The sequence below is a fragment of the Pleurodeles waltl genome, chromosome 6, assembly GCF_031143425.1.
Source record: "Pleurodeles waltl isolate 20211129_DDA chromosome 6, aPleWal1.hap1.20221129, whole genome shotgun sequence".
Classification (NCBI taxonomy): domain Eukaryota; kingdom Metazoa; phylum Chordata; class Amphibia; order Caudata; family Salamandridae; genus Pleurodeles; species Pleurodeles waltl.
Genome location: NC_090445.1, coordinates 976,190,495 through 976,212,295, shown reverse-complemented (window position 1 = coordinate 976,212,295; position 21,801 = coordinate 976,190,495). Strand labels below are relative to the sequence as shown.

The window sequence follows — 21,801 nt, the reverse complement described above, 5'->3', positions numbered from 1 at the left end:
TGCTTTCCTGTGCTGACTGCGAAAGAGGAGGAGGAAGAGGAAGGAGGAAACGGTGGGCTCGCTGTCTTCCTCTAGTCCTCCCTCTGTAACTTTTCTAAAGGGGAGCTGATGACAGTAGTTGCTGTACCGAGTATTGCTGACACCCCCAAAAGGAGAACCCCTTGCTGAAGCTTCAATTTTTTTTTAAATTGCGCGTGGTCTCTGATCTGTGACTGTAGGCCAAGTGATTGTGCTGTGGCTCTAAAGCAGAAATGCTATTGCTCCACAAAGCTGGGAACCGTCAAATGGCAAATCCATGAGCATAATCTGCACATCCTGTGAAAAAACTGAGATTTTCACCCAGTCATGTGGATTGACATTTGTGTGTCCAAAGCCCTCGCGACCACGCCAGCAGTTTCATGCCCTGATAGTATGACTTGTCTAGTCGTCGCTTCACAATCAATTAGTTGTGAAAATTAGCTTGTTCTTCTGACAAAAGTTTAGGTATGATGTTTTATGCTAAATCTTATAATGCATGAATATATATATGATTAGGAGGTAGGTTGTGCTCAAAGATTTCAGTGCCATGCTACCTGATGAGAATATATTTTTGGCAGATTGCTCCGTTTTCTTGGATTCTCTGTCAGAGGGAACAGAAAGAAAAGGAACCAAGAGTAAGCTTTGACGAGCAACAGGCTGGAACTACCAAACTCTCTGAAGAAGGGTGTGCCAATAGGAATACTTGGTCTCCAGGAGCTGGTTTGTAGCGTCATTGCTATGATAAGACAAACCTACCTACTATGATGGATTTGGTCAAGACCTCATTAGAGGGCATTAAAGGTTCCGAGGTATGTAGTACTGAATGTAAAACCTATGACAATATATTAGACTTTAATTCTGTGGTTGGGAGACGCAACACTAACATATCGGCGGCTTTCGCGCCACTGAATGATAAGATGACACCTTTGGAAATGGAAGACCTGTTGGAGACAAGAACTCCCACTGTGGGGACGTGTCCAGACTGCTCGCTTCCTTTAAACCTTTAAATTACAGTTCAATATATAATTGGTTACCATCTCCACCTACGTCTTCTTGACAAATATTATTTCCAAAGAGGAAACATTCCTCCTCCAAAAGTCTTTGCACCTCTCGCTAAGATCAATGGAGCAATAATGCCCCTTGAGGAGGGTCTATGGTTGGTAAAGTCGCTAGTGGTGTCACAATTGGCGTCTGTGGAGAAGGCTCTAGTGAGGTTGACTGTAGAGCCCACTGTGGCATTGGTTGCATCGACTGTGGCACCGGCTGTCTCAATTGCGGCACCAGTGGTTGTGGATGTGCTGCTGGCAGAGAATTTCCATTCAATGACAAAGGAAAAACTAGTTGATGTGGCGTTTGTAGCATCAGAGATTTGGGTGGAGGAGTCGGCCAGGGAAACTGTGCCAGCAGCACAAATGGTCAGAAAGGTGAATGTGGTATGGCGCAGGAACACCTCCCAATATATAAGGCAATAGGTCTATGGGGCCTGACGACATGCCACATAGCCTCATGGCTCTCATGAAAATGGAAAACGTAGCATTAAGAATTCGGCTCAGACCCATACCCCGAGTTGGAAAAGAAGTGTACAATGTATCTTTTTGGAGTTGAGGAAACAACGCTACAGGAGCAAGTAGATCTGTTGAAATTAGCACTGGATATGGCATCACTGGTACTGGAACTGGTGGCCCCAAGGGTGTCGGCTGAGGTGGAGTCATCACAATCGACTCCAGATTTACCTCTTCATGATCTTCATCAGAGCGGCTGAAGGGTCACCAATTTCGAAGAGTTGGCTCTGGAGGACTGATGATGGAATTCATGGCATCGCTTCTTCTTAGGTTTCTTTTTAAAGCTCTGGAAGAATTAGGTGATGGAGATTTGGATCTTGGACGAAATTTGTCATCCTTTTTTTTTCATATCGTGCTCTGGCCATGAATAACTAGGCTTCTCTTTCCTTCGGCATGGGAGTGCTATGGAAAGGTTTCCCATCGAAGTGTTGCATGGGGAGATTCCAAAGATGAGGAATCTCCAGGTAGATATTTCCATCAGAAACTACAGTTCTCTTCATGCAATGGGGCATGTACAATGGCAATGATGCACACATTGGATACGGTGCACAGACGGAGCAGTTTCAAAAACACGAGTCTCTCCTCCAGAAAGTAACATCCCGAGAGCTTGTGCATGAATATAGGTATGGCAGAAGGGCGTGAACCTTGACAAAGTAAGTAAAGTGGCTGTATGGATACACAACGTGATAGGGTTTTTTCCTAACCACAGACGTTTACCCAACAAAGTGTGGCAATAAGGCTCCACCAGCTCACGTTTAGATCAAAGTGAGATGGTGTGAATGAATGTGGCATGCTTTTAACACAATTTGAACCACATTCACACTTGTTTGCTTGCAGTGTTTTCTATTCATATATGAGGAGTGCAATGGCACATTAGCTAAGATATTTGCGACAAGAGGGACTTCCCCCTTATTGGTTTATGTTTCATGTTTTGTTAAGTCTCACCTGACATATACAGGGAGTGCAGAATTATTAGGCAAGTTGTATTTTTGAGGATTAATTTTATTATTGAACAACAACCATGTTCTCAATGAACCCAAAAAACTCATTAATATCAAAGCTGAATATTTTTGGAAGTAGTTTTTAGTTTGTTTTTAGTTTTAGCTATGTTAGGGGGATATCTGTGTGTGCAGGTGACTATTACTGTGCATAATTATTAGGCAACTCAACAAAAAAAAAAATATACCCATTTCAATTATTTATTATTACCAGTGAAACCAATATAACATCTCAACATTCACAAATATACATTTCTGACATTCAAAAACAAAAACAAATCAGTGACTAATATAGCCACCTTTCTTTGCAAGGACACTCAAAAGCCTGCCATCCATGGATTCTGTCAGTGTTTTGATCTGTTCACCATCAACATTGCGTGCAGCAGCAACCACAGCCTCCCAGACACTGTTCAGAGAGGTGTACTGTTTTCCCTCCTTGTAAATCTCACATTTGATGATGGACCACAGGTTCTCAATGGGGTTCAGATCAGGTGAACAAGGAGGCCATGTCATTAGATTTCCTTCTTTTATACCCTTTCTTGCCAGCCACGCTGTGGAGTACTTGGACGCGTGTGATGGAGCATTGTCCTCCATGAAAATCATGTTTTTCTTGAAGGATGCAGACTTCTTCCTGTACCACTGCTTGAAGAAGGTGTCTTCCAGGAACTGGCAGTAGGACTGGGAGTTGAGCTTGACTCCATCCTCAACCCGAAAAGGCCCCACAAGCTCATCTTTGATGATACCAGCCCAAACCAGTACTCCACCTTCACCTTGCTGGCGTCTGAGTCGGACTGGAGCTCTCTGCCCTTTACCAATCCAGCCACGGGCCCATCCATCTGGCCCATCAAGACTCACTCTCATTTCATCAGTCCATAAAACCTTAGAAAAATCAGTCTTGAGATATTTCTTGGCCCAGTCTTGACGTTTCAGCTTGTGTGTCTTGTTCAGTGGTGGTCGTCTTTCAGCCTTTCTTACCTTGGCCATGTCTCTGAGTATTGCACACCTTGTGCTTTTGGGCACTCCAGTGATGTTGCAGCTCTGAAATATGGCCAAACTGGTGGCAAGTGGCATCGTGGCAGCTGCACGCTTGACTTTTCTCAGTTCATGGGCAGTTATTTTGCGCCTTGGTTTTTCCACACGCTTCTTGCGACCCTGTTGACTATTTTGAATGAAACGCTTGATTGTTCGATGATCACGCTTCAGAAGCTTTGCAATTTTAAGAGTGCTGCATCCCTCTGCAAGATATCTCACTATTTTTGACTATTCTGAGCCTGTCAAGTCCTTCTTTTGACCCATTTTGCGAAAGGAAAGGAAGTTGCCTAATAATTATGCACACCTGATATAGGGTGTTGATGTCATTAGACCACACCCCTTCTCATTACAGAGATGCACATCACCTAATATGCTTAATTGGTAGTAGGCTTTCGAGCCTATACAGCTTGGAGTAAGACAACATGCATAAAGAGGATGATGTGGTCAAAATACTCATTTGCCTAATAATTCTGCACTCCCTGTATATGTATGTTTATTTTGAATAACATCTGTTTGCATACTATAGGATGATAAAAAAATTAGCAGAGCAGGCGAACATTTTCCAGCTGATTTATGAAACTGGGTACTGTATGTATGTATGCAAGCTGATTTTAAGTGAATGAGATTTATCCAGTAAAGTAGCGCAGTAGGGATCCCCGCCCTGACGAAAGCCATGGACCCAAGCTATGGGCCTATGCAGGAATGAAATATTTTGACCAAGCAGATCCAGAGGAAATTCACATCCCTTTGCATCACAATTTATCTGTTTTTAATCAGCTCCTAGAAGCGCCCAAAAATAAAGGGAAAGGACCTGAGAATTTTAACTCGCAATGGATGCCGAACTTCACTACGCAAAATAAGTTCTCCATGGCAGGACAGGGAACCCGCTTGCTGCTAGATTTTCTCTGATGAATGAGACGGGGAAATGATGAAGCATGGCACCCAGGGTGGTCTGTAAAGCTTGGTCTTATAAATAATCCTGTGTTTTAAATATAGGGAGACATAAAAGACATTAGGGTCCCCAACATCAGGACAAGGTTTCCTCTGGTTAATCCCCTTGTGGTCTTGATAGGACCTTCCTATCCGCCTTTTTGTTGTTCCAGGCTGGATTGACTTATCCAAAATCGATTATTGTGATATGCTGGTAGAAAAATAAAGCAATCTAAAGTGCATGTGTCTCTGGCAGGGACTTGAAAGTTGCAAAACTGCATCGAAACTAAGTACCAGTATCTGTCAAACGGGCATGTGATAATGAGGAAAAATCTTTCACCTCACAGTTCGTCCATCATGAGGCTCTGGTTAATGAGAGAAACTTTATCAATACATAAACGTATCACGTAATGTGATACATCAATAAAGTAACAAATGGAAACAGAAAACAAGTAAAAAATGCCCTACGACTGTTTGGATTATGCTTGTAAATGTAATATGTAACATATCATAAAGCATGAAGCAAAAGGAGAAGTGTGAACTTGCTGTTCTCTGAAGACATTTAGGCTTTAACATAGTGCATAATACAAAAATCGGTCTAGAACCACCAGAGCACAGCCTCCTGTGCATTACTGTTCTCAGTGTGATAGGAGAACTGTGCAGCAATTGTACAAGTAAATATATCTGAAAAGGGAACAACTCTAAAAAGAAAAATAAGCTGGGACTCATGATGGTAGACAATGCTCAGTGACATCAGAGGAAGTAATGTCACATGCATGACAACAGAACCATAACCTCCCTGAAGTACACTAGGGATCAACGATATATCACTTATATACTGGGTAACTGCATAATAAGGTCCAATATTGACAGTGACGGGTTCTGGAGACATCACGAACCAGAAAGTTGAATGGTGAATGGTTTCTGAATTTCATCATAATTTAGGACTGGCAATATTGTACCAAAATACACAAATGACCTGCAATGTAATTTTTAGGTTACATGTTTATTTTGGGGCAGTTTACATGAAAAATCGAGTTGCTCTAGGCTGGGAAATGTTTAGTGAAAACAATTAAGTATACAGTTTGGTAGTATGCAGTTGAAAGAAGCGAACAATAAGTAATTACATTTTGCACAATTTTAGAAAATAACTTCCCTTGCCTTTTTAAGAATGCAGTTCGTCTGTAAAAGGGAGGGGCTGTAGAAGCTGTTCTATTCAATGAGCAACTAATAAAGGGTACTGATTTGAGTTAGAATGTTTAGGTTTTGTTTAATATTTACTGATAGATTGCTGAGACAAAGGTCTAAGCAAGTAGAATTATGCCATTCTGCATTTACTGCATTTGCCACGCAGGTTGCAGATTGAAAAAATATTTGGCTCAAATGATCAAAACAATACTTAGAGAGAACCACGCACCATAGTTTGCTCACCAACTATCGCATAGTCCCAGTGAGTACTGATAACAGTAAAGCTCTGCAGTTTGGTCTGGGGGCTATCAATATGAAGGCAAACCGCATGTTGCATATTTCATGGCTGTCTGTGAAATACGGCATTTTGTGTAATAAAAAAAAAAATGTAACCTATCTATATGTATGACATGTTACATTTATGTATATATGCAGTACATGAACAGTTACACAATGTAAACATTCATAGCTAAAAACAACATTATAAAAAATCTGCAGGATATTAGTATTGGCATACGAGGTCAACAGCAATTATCTGTTATACATCAAACATGTCATTCAGTGTGATGCGGCTAGAAGGTTTGGTACTGTACACGTTTTTAGTGAGTGAGTGGCCTTAGCTGGCACACTATATAGATAAAAATGAACTGCTATTTGGTTCTGAAGTTTCTTCCTTACGCCATGAATGCTATAAAAAAGCAAATAAAATAAATATAACCACAAACTGAAGCGTGAAAAGAATATTTTTAATTTAATGTTTACTTCTTGCACATCGCATGTATGTGTTCCACTCATAAAGGATGAACTGAGCTTAAAAATACGGCCTTGTCATTTCTAAACAAACTAGTTGCCTGGGCAGTTGGTATTGATTTTTTTTGTAAGCAGAAGCGTGCTTCTGTCAGACCACTGGAGACATTTGTCCCTTTTTAAGTTTCGCCTGAACGGCACACGCGGTGCGCTGTGCTTGTGAAGTCTTTTGGTAATAAAATAATAAATTTAAAAAGGAACTTAGAACACGTCCCTTACTTACATGAAATTACCACTGACTAATTCCAACGTCACTCTAATATACCGGCTTTTGATTGGACAGCACATCGTAGCATGTCTTCTGCTCTGTCATCCATGCCGTTGTGTGGAGTTTGGCTAAAGTACAACTTGCGGGCACTGCCAGTGGCTACTGACCAGTGTCCTTCCGCTAGTTCTTCGTTGTACTTTTTTTTGTTTTTGTTTTTACTTTTCAGTATGCACTCTTAGAAGAGTGCATGCCTTAGCAGTCCCTCTCCTTCACCCCAGCCCTGACGCTCTCCCTTTTCTTATACATTTCCCTTTTCTGGCATCCTCGTAGCGCAGCATCCTCAGTCGACACAGCCCAATGATGTTGGAAGTAGGGGAGCTCTCTACTTTTCGGAGAGGACTTTTTTTTTTTTCCTTGCAGTGGCTACGCATGAGGAAACATGAAGGATGCCACTGTGCTTTGTGTCTTGAAATAAATGGCACTGTGAAAGTGTGCCTGTTTTCGACATTATTGGGACAAGGCTCCCTTTTATAGCTTGGGGAAGTCGGGCCATAAAAGAGAACATTAAAAAACCTGATTGTGACGGACTTTGAATGTTGCTTGATAAAGACTAATATTGTGTGCATGCACAGGAAATTAACCCTAGTTTCCAGTGCTTCGTTTGACCGACCCTGCATAGCAAAGCGCAGCTCGACCAAGTTCAGGCCTCTGGAGATGGGCTTTGTTGCACAGCGTGGGGCAGGACTTCCAATGCCACTGCAGCAGAGCAATAAAGACGAGTATGGTCAGGAACCAGCAAAATCCAGCAAAAGATAGAAAGCCCACACTGCAAGTTGTCCCAAAACACAGAGCATAACTGAAACCAGTCTGTGCTCCCAATTCCAGTATTCAGAGCATTACGGTAACACCGCACGTCTGAGAAAACAAGGCAATTTGCAGTAATCATTTACACAAACTCTTATCTCGCAGGTTGTGGCTTATTCTGACCTCTGAAATATGATACGGTAATTTCACTCAGTGCCAATACTGCAAGGTGTGGAATTGAATTATTCCTGAGGCAAATTTACCGACCTGTACATCTGGCCATCTAGCAATGAGAGCTTTGATCAACTACCAGTGTATCAGAAAGGGTGTAAAACGCATGAGTGTGAGCATTAGCAGGGACATTATACGCTCAGGTACAAACAAAAATGAATAGAACTGAAAAGATGTGTTGTTGACCCCCTATTTGCTTTAATGAGGTAAATGCTCTCCACGTTATAGCACTTTTTAACTTTAAGACATAGTGCATGTTGTGTGACATGTCTAAAAAACATTGACAAAACCAATAGATTTCATAGCGGCGAAACCTATTGGCTTTGCCAATGCTTGATAAGAGATGAAAAGGGAAACAGCTGGCAGTCTTCTCTAAACAGAACTAATAGCGACAAAGAAGACTTATGGGGGAAAAACATAGTGGGTCCTCAGTACAAGTGTATGCCACAGCATGCACGGATTGCCCTTATTCAGTTCAGGTGGAGGGTCAAGCCTATTTCCCCTCTCCCCTTGCCCTGGAGCAGGGGGGAAGGGGCTCCGTTCACCACGTCTAGCTTGTGCCTTGCATTTGAAACTTCAGGAGGACATTAATTTGAGGGAGGCGCCCTTCAATAATCACCTGGACTTAAGACCATTGCTGAGAAGGTAACAGAGTGATGTACATTATGTGCATTACTGCTTAGACAATAAAAACAGTAGTAAAACACAAGTTTAATACTACTTTAATAAAAACATAAAATAAACTTCAGGCAGAAATAACATACTATATATCTCAAACGTGATTTAATCAAGGCCTCTTCTCTACCCTATATATAGTGTTGGTTCTACGAGAATTCATTTTTCAACCAATCTCTCTGTGCACAGCCTAATACATTTTGGATAATGAACTAAAGATACAAGAAGCAAACTTTACCTTTTCCAGATGGCTTGGCAAGTGCTGTTGTCTCCCCCGGGCTCATTCTGCCAGGATTGTTGCCAAAAATGGACTTCCTGCTTTTTCTTTCTTTCCCTCTGGCAGATCCACATGGGTTTAGAGTTGAAAGTCCTGTTCCCATAAAATGTCATTAAATAACCAATGGCCAAGACCAAGAAGGCAAAACTTTTTTCGAAGCTTTTTACATTATATTTCAAGACACTGATGCAAATTACCACATAAGGCATACCACTTTCACTCTGCAGATTTGTTTGTTTGCTTAACGTTTAGAATTTTGTTACAATCAAAAATACTATATTGGGAAGGTACATTACATTCACTTCCTGTCTTCCTCGTCGCAGCTCAGGAGACATGCGTACCCCGAATTGACCAAAATTTAGTCCTACTCTAGACCAAAGAAAATCTATTTACATGTCTTTTCTATTTGTCTAGTTTGAAATCCTTCCTTCCCTTATACTCATAAACCTTAGCATACCACACTGCAAATGCTGTTGTTTGCCATCTTTTAAAATTCAAAACTGGTTGAAACCCTTTTCACTAAGATAGGTATTTTTTGGAATTTCTTTTACAGATATTGATAAATCTGGGCCACCGTCAAGTGGGCTTTCGTCGCCGTAGAATCAAGTGAGGCTCCAGGCAGCGGCGCCACTATTGAAAGTGGAAGCCAAAAGCTGGCTGTCCTACTACTTAAAGCACACTTAACTTCACAGAACCTTGCTGAGAAAGGAATAAAGTGAGGTGTGAGTGTGTCTGCATAGACTAGCATTAGGATAGGATGTTGCGAGGAGGACCTAAGGTTATTTTAATTTCTTTCAAATCTCTTTTCAAATGAGATGTGTTTAGCTCCTGATACCATTTAAAGCCCTGCTTAGGAGGCAAATGGCGGTCATAAACTCCTGCAACATGGGAGGAATAAAGAGTGCTTCCAAGAGGAAAATGTTGAAGAGCTCCTTGACTACCACAAGGGTGATCCTGACATAATACTTAACTTCCATGAAGCTTTGCAAGAGTTTATTGATAAAGCTGTGACTTCTACCTTACAGAAGTTAACAAAAAAGTAAGACACTCGTTGGCTGATGAGCACAAGCCTGACCTTGAACCACAGAGAGGGAAGTTAATTCAAGGTTCACAATGATCTGATGTTATAGGACATATCATAGACAAAATTAATTTCCCTTTGCATGGGCTTTCTAAAAGTACTGACGTTTTTTTGGTTCATAAGTCCCACCTGAAGAGCTTTTTGGTTCTTACGAACCAGTCGCTTGTGATGCACTGTCTCTGCACCAAGCAGTAAGAGAAATTTTGACACTGGAATGTAGAGGTATAGATATAATTGGATTCCCAACATGTCTATGTAAAGGTACCCTCTTGCTGACTGAGTTTCCTCAGAAAGTGAAAGTGAACTCAATGCTTGTTCATATCTTTTCATCATTTGTAAAAGGGGGCTCATTGCCAGGTCAACCTATAAATTAGAAGGTAGAAGAGTCACTAAGTAAGGATTATCCGCTATACAATTTTTGTTCCTCACAGCAATGTATATGGAATATGTTTTATAAGGTCTCATCAAGGACCATCAGTACCTTTGTGATGCAGTTCAGAGTGATGAAGGCTGAGCTACTGGGCAGTGTGAAGCTAATAGTGTGTTGTTTAGCACACAATACGATTGATGCTTCCGGCATAGCACCAACTTCAAGGTAGGAAGCATATATGGATGGGGCCATGGAGGCTTGATGCAGCCCAAAAAAGAATTTTGTATTTCCATTTATTAGACAAAAGCAGTTTGGTGAAAACCTGATAAATTTAATAAGTCAGCAAAGGACAATACATTGCTAGAACCAGTCCATGCTCAGAATACTAGATCCTTTTTGATTAATAAAAATCAGCAAATCCAGCAATAAGGGAAAGAAAGCTTTTTCGTGGACAAGCTTGTCGTCTGAAAGCCACCACTGTGATACTGTGAGACCAACTGATCCTTCTCAGTTGCAGCAATCTCCCAGGTGTCTTCATGCTTACTATGCTGAATCAGGAAAGATTATAGTAGTGAAGAGTTTGTTTTTTTGCAAACCACTCGAAAGCAAACATTAACAATCAATGGGCTGTACAGATTGTCTCTGAGGGATATCAACTTGGATCTTGAGAGCCCTGCTCTAAAATACTTATTTCGAAATACTCTTCTATCCGTGATCTCAACAAGAGGGAAGCACTGTTAAAGGGAAGACACCCTTCATATAAAAAGGATGCAATAATGGAAGTGCCCCTTAGAGAAAAAAAGGTGGGGGATTGATCTGACAGGCTTAGGGTGGTCTTCCCCCAACTTTTTGCCTGCCTCCCTAATTTTTTCTAATATTGTTTCTGCTGGTTTTAGGACTCTGTGCACTTTACTACTGCTAACCTGTGCTAAAGTGCTTGAGCTCTCTCACCTAAAAATGGTATCATTGTCTCCTATACAATTGGCATATTTAATTTACTGCTCAGCCCCTAGCAAAGTGCACTATGTGTGCCTAGGGGCTGTACATTAAATCCTACTGGTGGGCCAGCAGCACTGATTGTGCCACCCACATACGTAGTCCCTTAACCATGTCTCAGGCCTGTCATTGCAAGGTCTGTGTGTGCAGTTTTACTGCTACCTTGACTTGGTATTCATATCCCCTTGCCAAGCCTTAAAATCCTCTTTTATTACATATAGGTCACCCCTAAGGTGGGCCCGATGTAACCCACACTGCAGTGTACAGTGTATTCAAAAGTTAGGACATGTATTGACAGCGAAAACTCCTCAAAGTCATTTTTCACTTCAGTGAAGCCTGCTTCTCTCATAGGCCTGCACTGTGAATTCCTTAATATACGTTAAAGTTGTAATTTCTGATCAGAAAGGAGTAACTACATCATGTTTGATATCTTTGGAATGGTAATGATAAATCCTCTTTACTGGTTAAGTCGGATTTGACATTACTATTTTAGAAATGCCACTTTTAGAAAGTAGGTATTTCTCTGTTCTTACTGCTATGTGTGCCTTACAGCTTGCTCCCAATCCAGATCTGATCTATGCTGGGTGACGGCCACCCTTGTGAATTCCATTCAGACAGCTATAAACACAGGACACTCAAATGCATCAGCATTCATCTGCATACCGATGGGTCTTCGTGGGCAGGAAAGGTGAAGGGGCACACACTTACTTACACTTCCAAGGATAGTAGCCAGACTCCACACAAAGGACTGAAAACCCCCCACAGATAGCCTGGCAGACAGGACTGGGCTGGGCTGAAAGGGAACTGATGCACTTCAAAACCACTCTTTGAAGTCTCCCCCACTTCAAAGGCACATTTGGGTATAAGTACTGGGTCTCTGATCCCATCAAATGAGATACTTATGGACCCGGGACTGAATCTCCGTCTGAAGAACTGTGGTGCTGCTCAAAGGACTCAACTGGTATGCTATTCTGGAAGGACTGCTTTTCTGCGTGTTGCCCTGCTGCCTGCCGCTCTCTGATCCTGCTGGAAGGTCTATGCCTTCCCACCAGAGTGATCTCCAAGGGTTTGCTAGCTTGTCCCCTGTTCTCCTGCAGTCTCAGGGACATCAAAGACTGCCTACCACTCTCTTGATGCTGCTGGACTGTCTTCTATGCATCTCACCCTTGGCTGAAGTGCCACCTCCAAACCCTGGGCCTCAGAAGTAGGTTCTGCAGCTGAGTTCTACAAAAATCGATGCAACACCACAAGTGCGGAGGAGAAACTGATGCTCTTCATCTCTGACAATGATGCAGCTGCTGTCTGACGACAGCTGAGTTACAACCTGCACAATTCGCCGACGACGCTCTGCATGGCCCGAAGACAACGCATTTTCCTCAACAGAGCCTGCCGACAACACAGTGACTCAACTGCGTGGAAAATATTGCTGCATCGTGCCCTCAGCGTCACCACATTGCTCAACTAAAGGTACTGTTTCATCAGGCCCCGTGCAGTTTCTGTAGTCGGCCTACCCCTCCATTGCGGTTGGCCTGGATTTTGTATTTGAACTGGTCCCTTGCAACCTCAAGTAACCTTTTAAGAGCAAGTGGCTTCTAAACACTGTTTTTACATTTAATCTTTAAAAATTAATATCTCAATTTCCGCTGGAAGGATTTTTGTTGTTTTGGTCTTGTGTTTCCTTATGAGTTACTGCGCAAATACTTTTTACATTGCCTTTCAAATTAAGCTGTCTGCTCTGTGCCAAACTACCAGAAGATGAGCACAGAATAATTTAGATTGTGTTGTGACATACCCCGACTAGGCTTGTGGCCCTTACTTGAACATGGTGCATACCTCTGCCAAATAGAGACCTAATTTCTAACTGTGGGTATCTATCCACTTTTATTCAAAATTATAACTTTACAGGTGGTGTTTCCCCTCATAACTCCATGCAGCCATTTTATCAACGTAGAACTTCAGGAGGCATATTTTCATAAACCCATTCACCCTTCTCCTCAAAGGTTTCTGAGATTTGACCTAGAAGATCATTTTATTGATTCATGGTACAACCTTTGGAGCCTTGTGCACACCAACAGTCTTCAAAAAGATACTTGCACTTTTACAAAATTGTATTCAGTAAAGAAGGGTTCCATTACTTTTGTGCCTAGATGACTGGATGATTTCTGATCCTGACATCATCACTGTGTTTTACTACTAATGTATCCGCTGTTGCATGTCATGCAATCATATATTCATTTGAGTGCACAATTCTTACGTCTAAATGGGTGTTGTATTTTAGTATTGTTTACCCATGTATAACATAAGATTTGCTTTATAATAGTGAGATATGTGCATTCATATGGTTTATAACACAACTGAAATTAGTGAAGCTGCAATAAGATTGATGTGTTCACTCTTGCATGCTACATAATTCTGCAGAAGGCTTGACCTTTTCAAAATAACCAGAAAAGTGTATTTAAATTGGGTACAGACATGTACTTGGTAGAGTAGAATCTTAGCCTTCCTGAGAGCCTCAGGAGGCTTGGTTCGTGAAGCTGCTGCAGTCAACCTCTTCAGCAAATCCATAAGCTTCTTGGGGCTAGCCCGGCCTTTTCAGTTTACTTCAGAATGCCACAACTAAATGCAGAGACAGAAGACAAACTTCTCGAAGTACAGAACAAGACTTCTTCACTAGGAGCTAGAAGGGAGGGCTTGATGAAATAAAGACTAATTCACATTCAGTTGAATGAAAATTTTGAAAAAGGTGTCACAATAATATTATTTTGCATAAATGCATTTATTGCCACTATTTTGTTTGTTCTCATATCTTTACACATTATTTACAGTACATTAGACGTCAATTTTAATAAAGGCTTAAGATGCAACCAAATGGAGTTTGGAGTTCACAACAATTAATCTTGTAAATTTCAAAGGAGTGATTGTTGCCCAGAAAGTACCATAGTCATGTAACGTGAGGGTGGTTTGTAGGTTACAGTCAACCACATTTCCTGTCTCTAGTTGGTAAACTGACTATGCCTGTATCTTGCTAGAGTCTAATCTCTGGCCATGTTATGCATAAACAAAATTGGATTAACTTTTGTCATGAACGCACATGCTGTGTGCCCCCCTTGAAATATTTTACTCATAGACGTAGTTCGATCCTCTAGATCCAAACGCTAGGTAGTTTCATACGTACAAAGTTGCCCCTGTACATCCAGAATGCGAACTTAACACCAAGAAATCCTGTTAGGATCAGGAACACCAAGGCTGGTTTGGTTGAAATCTACTACATGTAATACAGAATGTCAAAATGGGTCCCTTAAGTAAACCAGGAACCAGTTAGCTGGTGATACGCTGAACTTGGATGCAGCAAATTTGAATTCTTAGTAATTAAGACAGTTATTAAATCAATTATTGTGGTATACAGATGAGTATAACAGTATGTTTGATAGCCCTCAGGGATTGGAGTGGCAGTTTCTGATCTTGCACAACAAATGCATCATCCAGAAATGCAGGCAATTAGTCCACAGACTATTAATGCAATCATGGGCAAAGCGTCCACAATGAAAGATGAGATTCAATTTTCAACTGATTGCAAAACGAATTAACGGCATGGGGTCTGTCTTCGCACATCACCCCAAGATAAACATAAGAATGCTGACTATGTGTGTTCAACTCTGTACCACCCGGGTAGTACGTGGGGAACAATTGTTGCTAGTATATACACTAATATGCATGGCACACCCTTATTGGTGATGTTACTGGATGTATTGAAACAAATACAGATGCTTAACAGCTAATTTTGAGAGTCTCTTCAATGGTTATTAGTAATGAAGGGATGCAGCAGTTCTCCTAGTGCACCAGCTTTTGGCTGCTTTTTCTGATCAAGATTGAGAACAGCAGTTTCCTAAAACTATTTCAGAAGTATATACCTCCATCGGCCCGGATATTTGGGCTCTCTAGCCACAAAACTGCAACTCAAAACACAAAATGAGTCTGAGGGTCCCGGTAAATAAAAAGCAGCACCAAAAAAATGAGATAAAGCAGAAAGCTAAACAGAAATGTAGGACTGACTTTTCGCCACAGCACGAGTCCAGCAGGGGTTGATACAATTTGAGGGACCAACAACAGATTAAAAATCTGGATCGGCAGCAATAACAATCGCATTATTTTCAGAACCGAAAGGAGCGGATGGGCTGAGTCTTGGAGAAAGGACAAATACATCAGTCAGAAAAGAGAAAGAGAACCAGTACATTTTGTTAAGGTTAACATGAAGAAAGAACAGATAGGTTTAGGACTCAAAAGCTCATTTTAGGAAAACCAATGTAGCTGGACCGACAAAGGAGAAACCTCGGAAACTGCATACTTCTGCAGGCAGGACTTGTGCAATAGCACTTCTGGGCAGAGAAGTAAAGTAACTCCAGTTTGCCAGAATCTATCTGGTTGTGACTCCAAAAAATAAAGTATACAAACAGGCTGAGATACCAGACAAACACAAACTCCAGATAGGGTTCATTTCATAGAGGCTTGAAACTGAAGGAGATATAGGGCCTGATTACAACTTTGGAGGAGGTGCTGACGGATATACTGCCAGCCATATTACGAGTCCATTATTTCCTATGGAACTCGTAATACGGCTGGTGGTATATCCTTCCCTTTTCCTTCACTTTTGAGATGGATTAACACCTCCTCCAAAGTTGTAATCAGGCCCATAGTGCATAAAATGAAATCTTTATTCTGATCACATTTGTCAGATGCCTATGACATAATTTTCACAGAGTGTGATTGGCCTCCATCATTTATAAAGGATGCACCTCGAAGGAAGGCAGTGATAATGCAAGCATTTTACTCTTTGGTACCTGAACAGATCAGAGAAATATATGCATGTGAGTGGGCTTTTCAACAGGCTCCAGCAGTGTATATAAACACTGCATGCTGTGACACAGAATCTGTTCCACATCCGATTCCCTTAAGTAGCATGCCCCACCTTAACACTCAGAGCCCATTAAAGGCAGAAGCTCAGCACATAGAAGGGCCACCTTAGATCAATTATAATATCAATGTGTAGAAGTACCTTGTCATTCACCCATGACACTCCTCCTAGTTCTGTAGGTAAAAACTGAGCTCCAGTCTTACTGCTTGGACTTTGTTTGGCAGGGTAAGAAAGAAACGATTAGTAGATGCCAATGCATGCTGAAGTCACATTATGGCAGGCTAGGACCACCAAATAATTATAATTACACTGCTCACTTGCGCTTCCTGCTGCACTAGACCAGGTGAGAAACAGAAAAGGGATTGTGTATGATGGCTCGTATATTGAGCGAGGGCCACCTTGGGAAGTCCCCTGGAAACAAAAAAACACAGAGATCCCAATTTTTACATCACATGCTAAAACTCTGGGATGCTATGGTGTTCAATGAGGGACTGTAAGAAAGTGTGTTATTAGTTGTGAAGGATGGGAGTCCTTCGTACGTAATAAGTCCTAAACCTACCCTTTACTGAGAACAAAGTACCCCACTGTAGCTCTCGACTGACTCAGGGTAGTGAAGAAGAGCAGTCCAAGGCCTACTCAGAGGAGGTGGTGTGGGCTTGTACTCCACATGAGGGGCGCGCAACCAACAAAACTCAATTATCCAGTTAGTGCTTTTTCTCATACAAAGAAAACTTACTTTAATGACACACACAATAAATACTACACATTAATTTACAAATATATACATTCATGTAGGTGGACTTTGGTGACCCCCTCGTAATATGTTACACCCCTAATGGGTCGTAAAATGATACCCACAACACCCCCACATAGACATAATACAGAAGGCTGTCATTATCAAAAAGGCAGACCTACTGGCTTTGACAGGGTGTCACCACAGGGATACAAATAGAAATATAGCATAATAAACCAATAAAGCTCTTTTGAAATCATGAGGAACGGTAGCATATTACACCAACATTCATTAAGGCTTGCCATGTTCAGGGTTAAGCTGGGGGCTGTCAATAAAGCAATTTAAATTATGTCAACAACCATCTTTAAAACATGTAATGATCAACTGATAATTTACTGCTTATTGATAAAACCTTTTCATGACCGTGATTAAAGCATATACCATTACACTATCAGTAAACAACATTCAAATGGTGTCAATGGGCCCAAGAGTCTTGCTTCTTCTTTAATCATGTCACCACTGTAGCTTTAGGAGCCACCACCAGGGGTTTCCCACACTCCAGAGCCTACATACAAAAGTACAGGCTCCAGGGATGCTTGAAAACATGGAACCCTGGCCTCATTTTGCTCTTGGTGCCCAGAGATCACATTGCCTCTAAAGGTTATATTTGTTGGGGAGCTTGGTTTTTAAGAGTCACTTTACAGATCAGCCCTCTGCCTAGGCTCCTAATGCTTTCTCATGCTTAGGGGCATCTCCAACAGCCACTCCAAAGCCAACAAGCAACACACTCTCCTTGGTGCACTCCCCAGGCACCACAGACTCATGGCTACCTGAAGGCCACCTGTGTGTTAGTGGAGTCACATCCAGGTTCCTCCAGCAGGTCTATTCCTCAAATTGTTCCCGAGGGGTCATAAGGGGCCCAGTGTCACTGGCTCTGGAGAGGCCCATCCCAGCATGGGTGCCGGTTGGAGTTAAACATTTTCAGTCCATCCTCTTTGTGGGGTCAGGGAACTTCTCCTTCCAGCTGGCCATTCTTTTGTAGTTGATACACCAGGTCCAGTTACCTTTCAAGTGTCCCTCCCTTGTGCAGAGTTTTTTAGTGGGGTGCAAAGTTCTAAAATCCAAGCACCCTGCACAATTCTTAGGGTGCCACAACATCACTCCACCCCTGCTCATCATTGTGAGACTATTAAAGATGGTGACTTCAAGTGGTCTATGAAAAGACCTCCCCTGGGACCCTCGGCTCTGCCCCCAACTGACAGAGCTGCCTGAACTCTTCCCACTGATACTTCAAAGGGGAAACCTTCCTGTTTTTGGCTCCAGAGGTATGGACTACCTCTTTTGTTTTATGGGCTTGGGTAAAAAATCAGGTAGTCCAAAAGCAAACATTTCAGGGTGAATAAATGGGCAGAAACCACTTTGCAAAAGAAGACTACCATCATTCCTCTTGCTTCTTACACCTCTAAGGGGAAATAGTGAATTTACACAAGGCCTAAGGTAGGTCAGCCTTTCATCATTGGTAGTATGGGGGATGCAAAACTTTTCAACATATGGTTTACTGGGAGTAGTGAAAACATTTGAAAAGTTGAAAGCTGAGTTTGGATTATAGGAACCAGAGCCTTTCCCATTTAGACCTTAAACAGACTCAAGCACCCCCAAAGAAGGGGAGATTTGAGGTCTCATCCCTTTCGAGAAATTCCTCTTGACATGTGGTGATGAGAAGTATGCTGTCTCCCAAACACATATGATCTATTCAACAAAACAAAAGAAAGAGAGAAGCTCATATTGCAGCAGGTGTGTGAGAAAGAATTACATATAACTCTAAGTGAAAAGCAATGGAAAGCCACCCTGACTTGAACTAATAACTTTGTCACATGTGATGAGAATGGAAATAACGTTGAAACACTAACTTGATGGTATTACATGCCCACATGATTAGCAACTATGGATCATCAGAGGTAGGCAGGATGTTGGAGAGGATGTGGTTAGATGGGAACGTTAACACACAGTTTCTGGTCCTGCACCCAGATGCAATCTTTTTGGAAGAAAAGTGATACAAACAATTCAACAGATCTCAGCCTTGACATTGAGTGGGATGCCCGCAAGTCATAGTTCTGGGCCAACCAGCAGCAGAAATGTATTCCCTACAGGGGAGGAAGGGACAGTTCATTTCAAACTTCTTGCAGCAAAGCAGGCGATTCTGGCCCTAAAGGGACAAACAACAGCTGCCACAGAAAACAGATAGCTGGACAAATTGTGGTGGCTACTAGGGATGGAAATACTGCCCAAAACTGCCCAGGCTAAAGACAGATTACAAAAAACAGTGGGGTCTACTTTTGGAATACTTTGGAATAAACTGTAAAGAATTATTATGGCCTGGGAGATTCTGATCTTTACAAATACTAGATGAATCCAAGCTGAAATTGTGACTAGGAAAAGATTCACGAACAAAATATCAACTCATCCAATACACAAAACCCATACAAGAGCTGTTACGATCAGCCAGAAGGACTTGAGAAAGAGAGAGGAGATTGAGTGACTGGGGGCATGTGGGGTCGGGCAACAAGGTATCGGGGTTCTGGGAGGAAGTTTGAAGGATGGCAAAAAATGGGGTGGGGGTTTTATTTTTTGAAAGTTGTAATGATGGTTGACATAAAATGGAACACAAATGCACTTCAACTAAGGAGTTATTCAGATAACGACGGGCTTTGGCAGTGCTTGTATGTTAGTGTCATGGAGAAGTGGAAAATAAAGTCACTGCAAAGCTCTGAATAGTGCAGCAGGTGAAGAGGCATCGGGCATGGGGGGTGAGGGACCCTATGCATCCCAATTACAACAATTTTCAGTAATCAGAGGTAGGGGGATCCACTGTCCTTGAATACACCTTGTCCCGCGGCACCATTGCTATGCAAATGTGTCACAGATGACAGCAGAACACAATTTTATGTTAACTGTTAAGAGTTAATTGTAGTGTGGCCAATGCATACTACACAATATTTAAACGTATATTGAATATATGCATGTGCATGTGTTCAAGAGCCCGTACTGTAGAGTTCTCAATAATAGGACTTGTGTTTCACCCTATGATTCACGTCTGGGAGTGAAATATTGTAAATTCCCAGTGTACTCATGTGCCAGCAAAGACTTCCTTCTGCTAATGCTGGTCTCTGTTGTGGTGATTTTTCAACTGTGATACTATAATGCTTTGTATATGGGCTCTCGCACACACTCTAACACACGCTGTATATCATATGAAATGACTAATTTGTTTTCTCCTGGGTTGAAGGCCAAGAGCAATATGCCACTATTGGTAAAAAAAAAAAAAAAAAAAAAAAATGTTCTGCCTTCCATTTGCCATGAAATAGATCACAGAGAATTCTGTACTGACAAAAAAGCTATTCACTAGGGCAGGGTGATGTACCCTCTTATTACAGCACTGCTTCACACCACACTTCTTTCAACCGCTGTTAATACGCCATTAAATGTTCCACAGTTAACTAACCTTATAATGACGGTAGCCTAGCACAAACCAAATTTCTGCGTGTTTACCTGTGGACTGCAAGTCAAAACAAGCATTGGCATAGCCAATAGGTCTCGCCTTTGGCACCTTATAAGTATTTAGCTATGAAGCACATTACATCTTTATCAGAAATAAACTGTGCATTCTTTCATATACTTGGCATCAGACTGTAATGCCCAGAACATCCCCTAGATGGCACCACAATAAAATAGCATTTGCAATAAATATGGTCATGTAACCATATAGTCAGCTCCTAGAGGGCATGAAAAGAAAAGATCAGAGAGCATTGCAGTGTAACCATGTATTTAGCCCCTAAAGGGCATAGTGCATTACACATTTTCAGGCCTAGCAAGCCTGCTAGAATATCATTACAAGCAACGCCTTTAGAACACAAACTATTCCCAGCTGTAAAGCAAAAGCTCCAGCCATGAGAGAGCTTAAAAACACATTGAATGGTGGAAGAGGTTATGATTCTGGGGTCCTCCCAACCTAGTGTGTAGCCCCAGAAGATGAGCTAGACAGAAAGAGAACGACGTGCTGAACGTTTTGGTGGTGGTCCCATTGTCCTAGGACCACCAAAGGCTAAGTTATGTGCAAAAGTGTGTTGTAAAAGGGATGCCCTGCAAAGCATTATGGGTGAGTTTCTCGAGTGTAATGAATAGTGTAGTATTGGCTCTCCCGTTGTGCCTGTGAGAGCTGCATTCAGCGTTTCCCTAGTGTTTTTTCTATTTAAATGGCACCAGTTTGTATATTTTTCAACTGCTAAACTTGGTAAGAATTTAGGAATGGAGCTGCAAATTTAACCGGTGCTCATGTAAAGCGCTCCAATCTACTGGTAGAGTTTGTGCTTTATAAATAAATAAAAAAGATACCCCCCTCCAGTTTGTAGTCTTTGTCATGTGCAGATACGCAAAGAAACACCGAGATGCCAGAGGAAGAAACAACATCCTGCCACAAGAGTGAAGGAGAGAGGCAAAAGAAAAAAGTAGCACGCCGACACCAAGTTATATAGCCGATATAATAATAAAGTGCAATAATCCATGTAACAGGGTCAGTCTCCAAGTTGGTAACAAAAGAGCCTCAAGGCGGGAGAATCCTAAACCAAAGGAATTATGAAAGGTGGTCCAAGGAACAAATGAAAGTGACGGGCGTGGTGAAAGCCCACAGAAGTAGATTACACCATGTTGAGAGACAGCGCATGTGCACTGCCTAGGCTCGACCGAAAACGACAAATTTGTTATTAAAGTAAAAATTATGCGCCTCTCATTCCGTAGTGGTGAGCATGTGCGGACAGAGAGAAAAAGCGTCGGGCTGGTGCATAAAAATCTGAGGAACCTTCGCTTATGATCTTTACAAACTTCATAATTCCTTGATAATTAAATCACACAGTGACTGATGTTTTACAAGTTAATATTGTTCAGCGGGTTTATGCACCTGCTACAGAGATTTCCATGTGAAA

The 21,801-nt window shown here is 41.7% G+C and overlaps 1 protein-coding gene across 4 annotated transcripts in view; it reads right to left on the bottom strand.

Annotated features, from left to right (window-relative positions):
• PLCE1 (phospholipase C epsilon 1) overlaps nt 1-21,801 on the bottom strand; it is an 848,028-nt gene that overhangs the window by 184,893 nt on the left and 641,334 nt on the right. For all 4 annotated transcript variants that reach the window (XM_069239847.1, XM_069239849.1, XM_069239848.1 and 1 more), the window contains one exon: nt 8,692-8,823. In XM_069239847.1, coding sequence (XP_069095948.1) covers nt 8,692-8,823 — 132 coding nt within the window. The remainder of the gene's footprint in view (nt 1-8,691; nt 8,824-21,801) is intronic.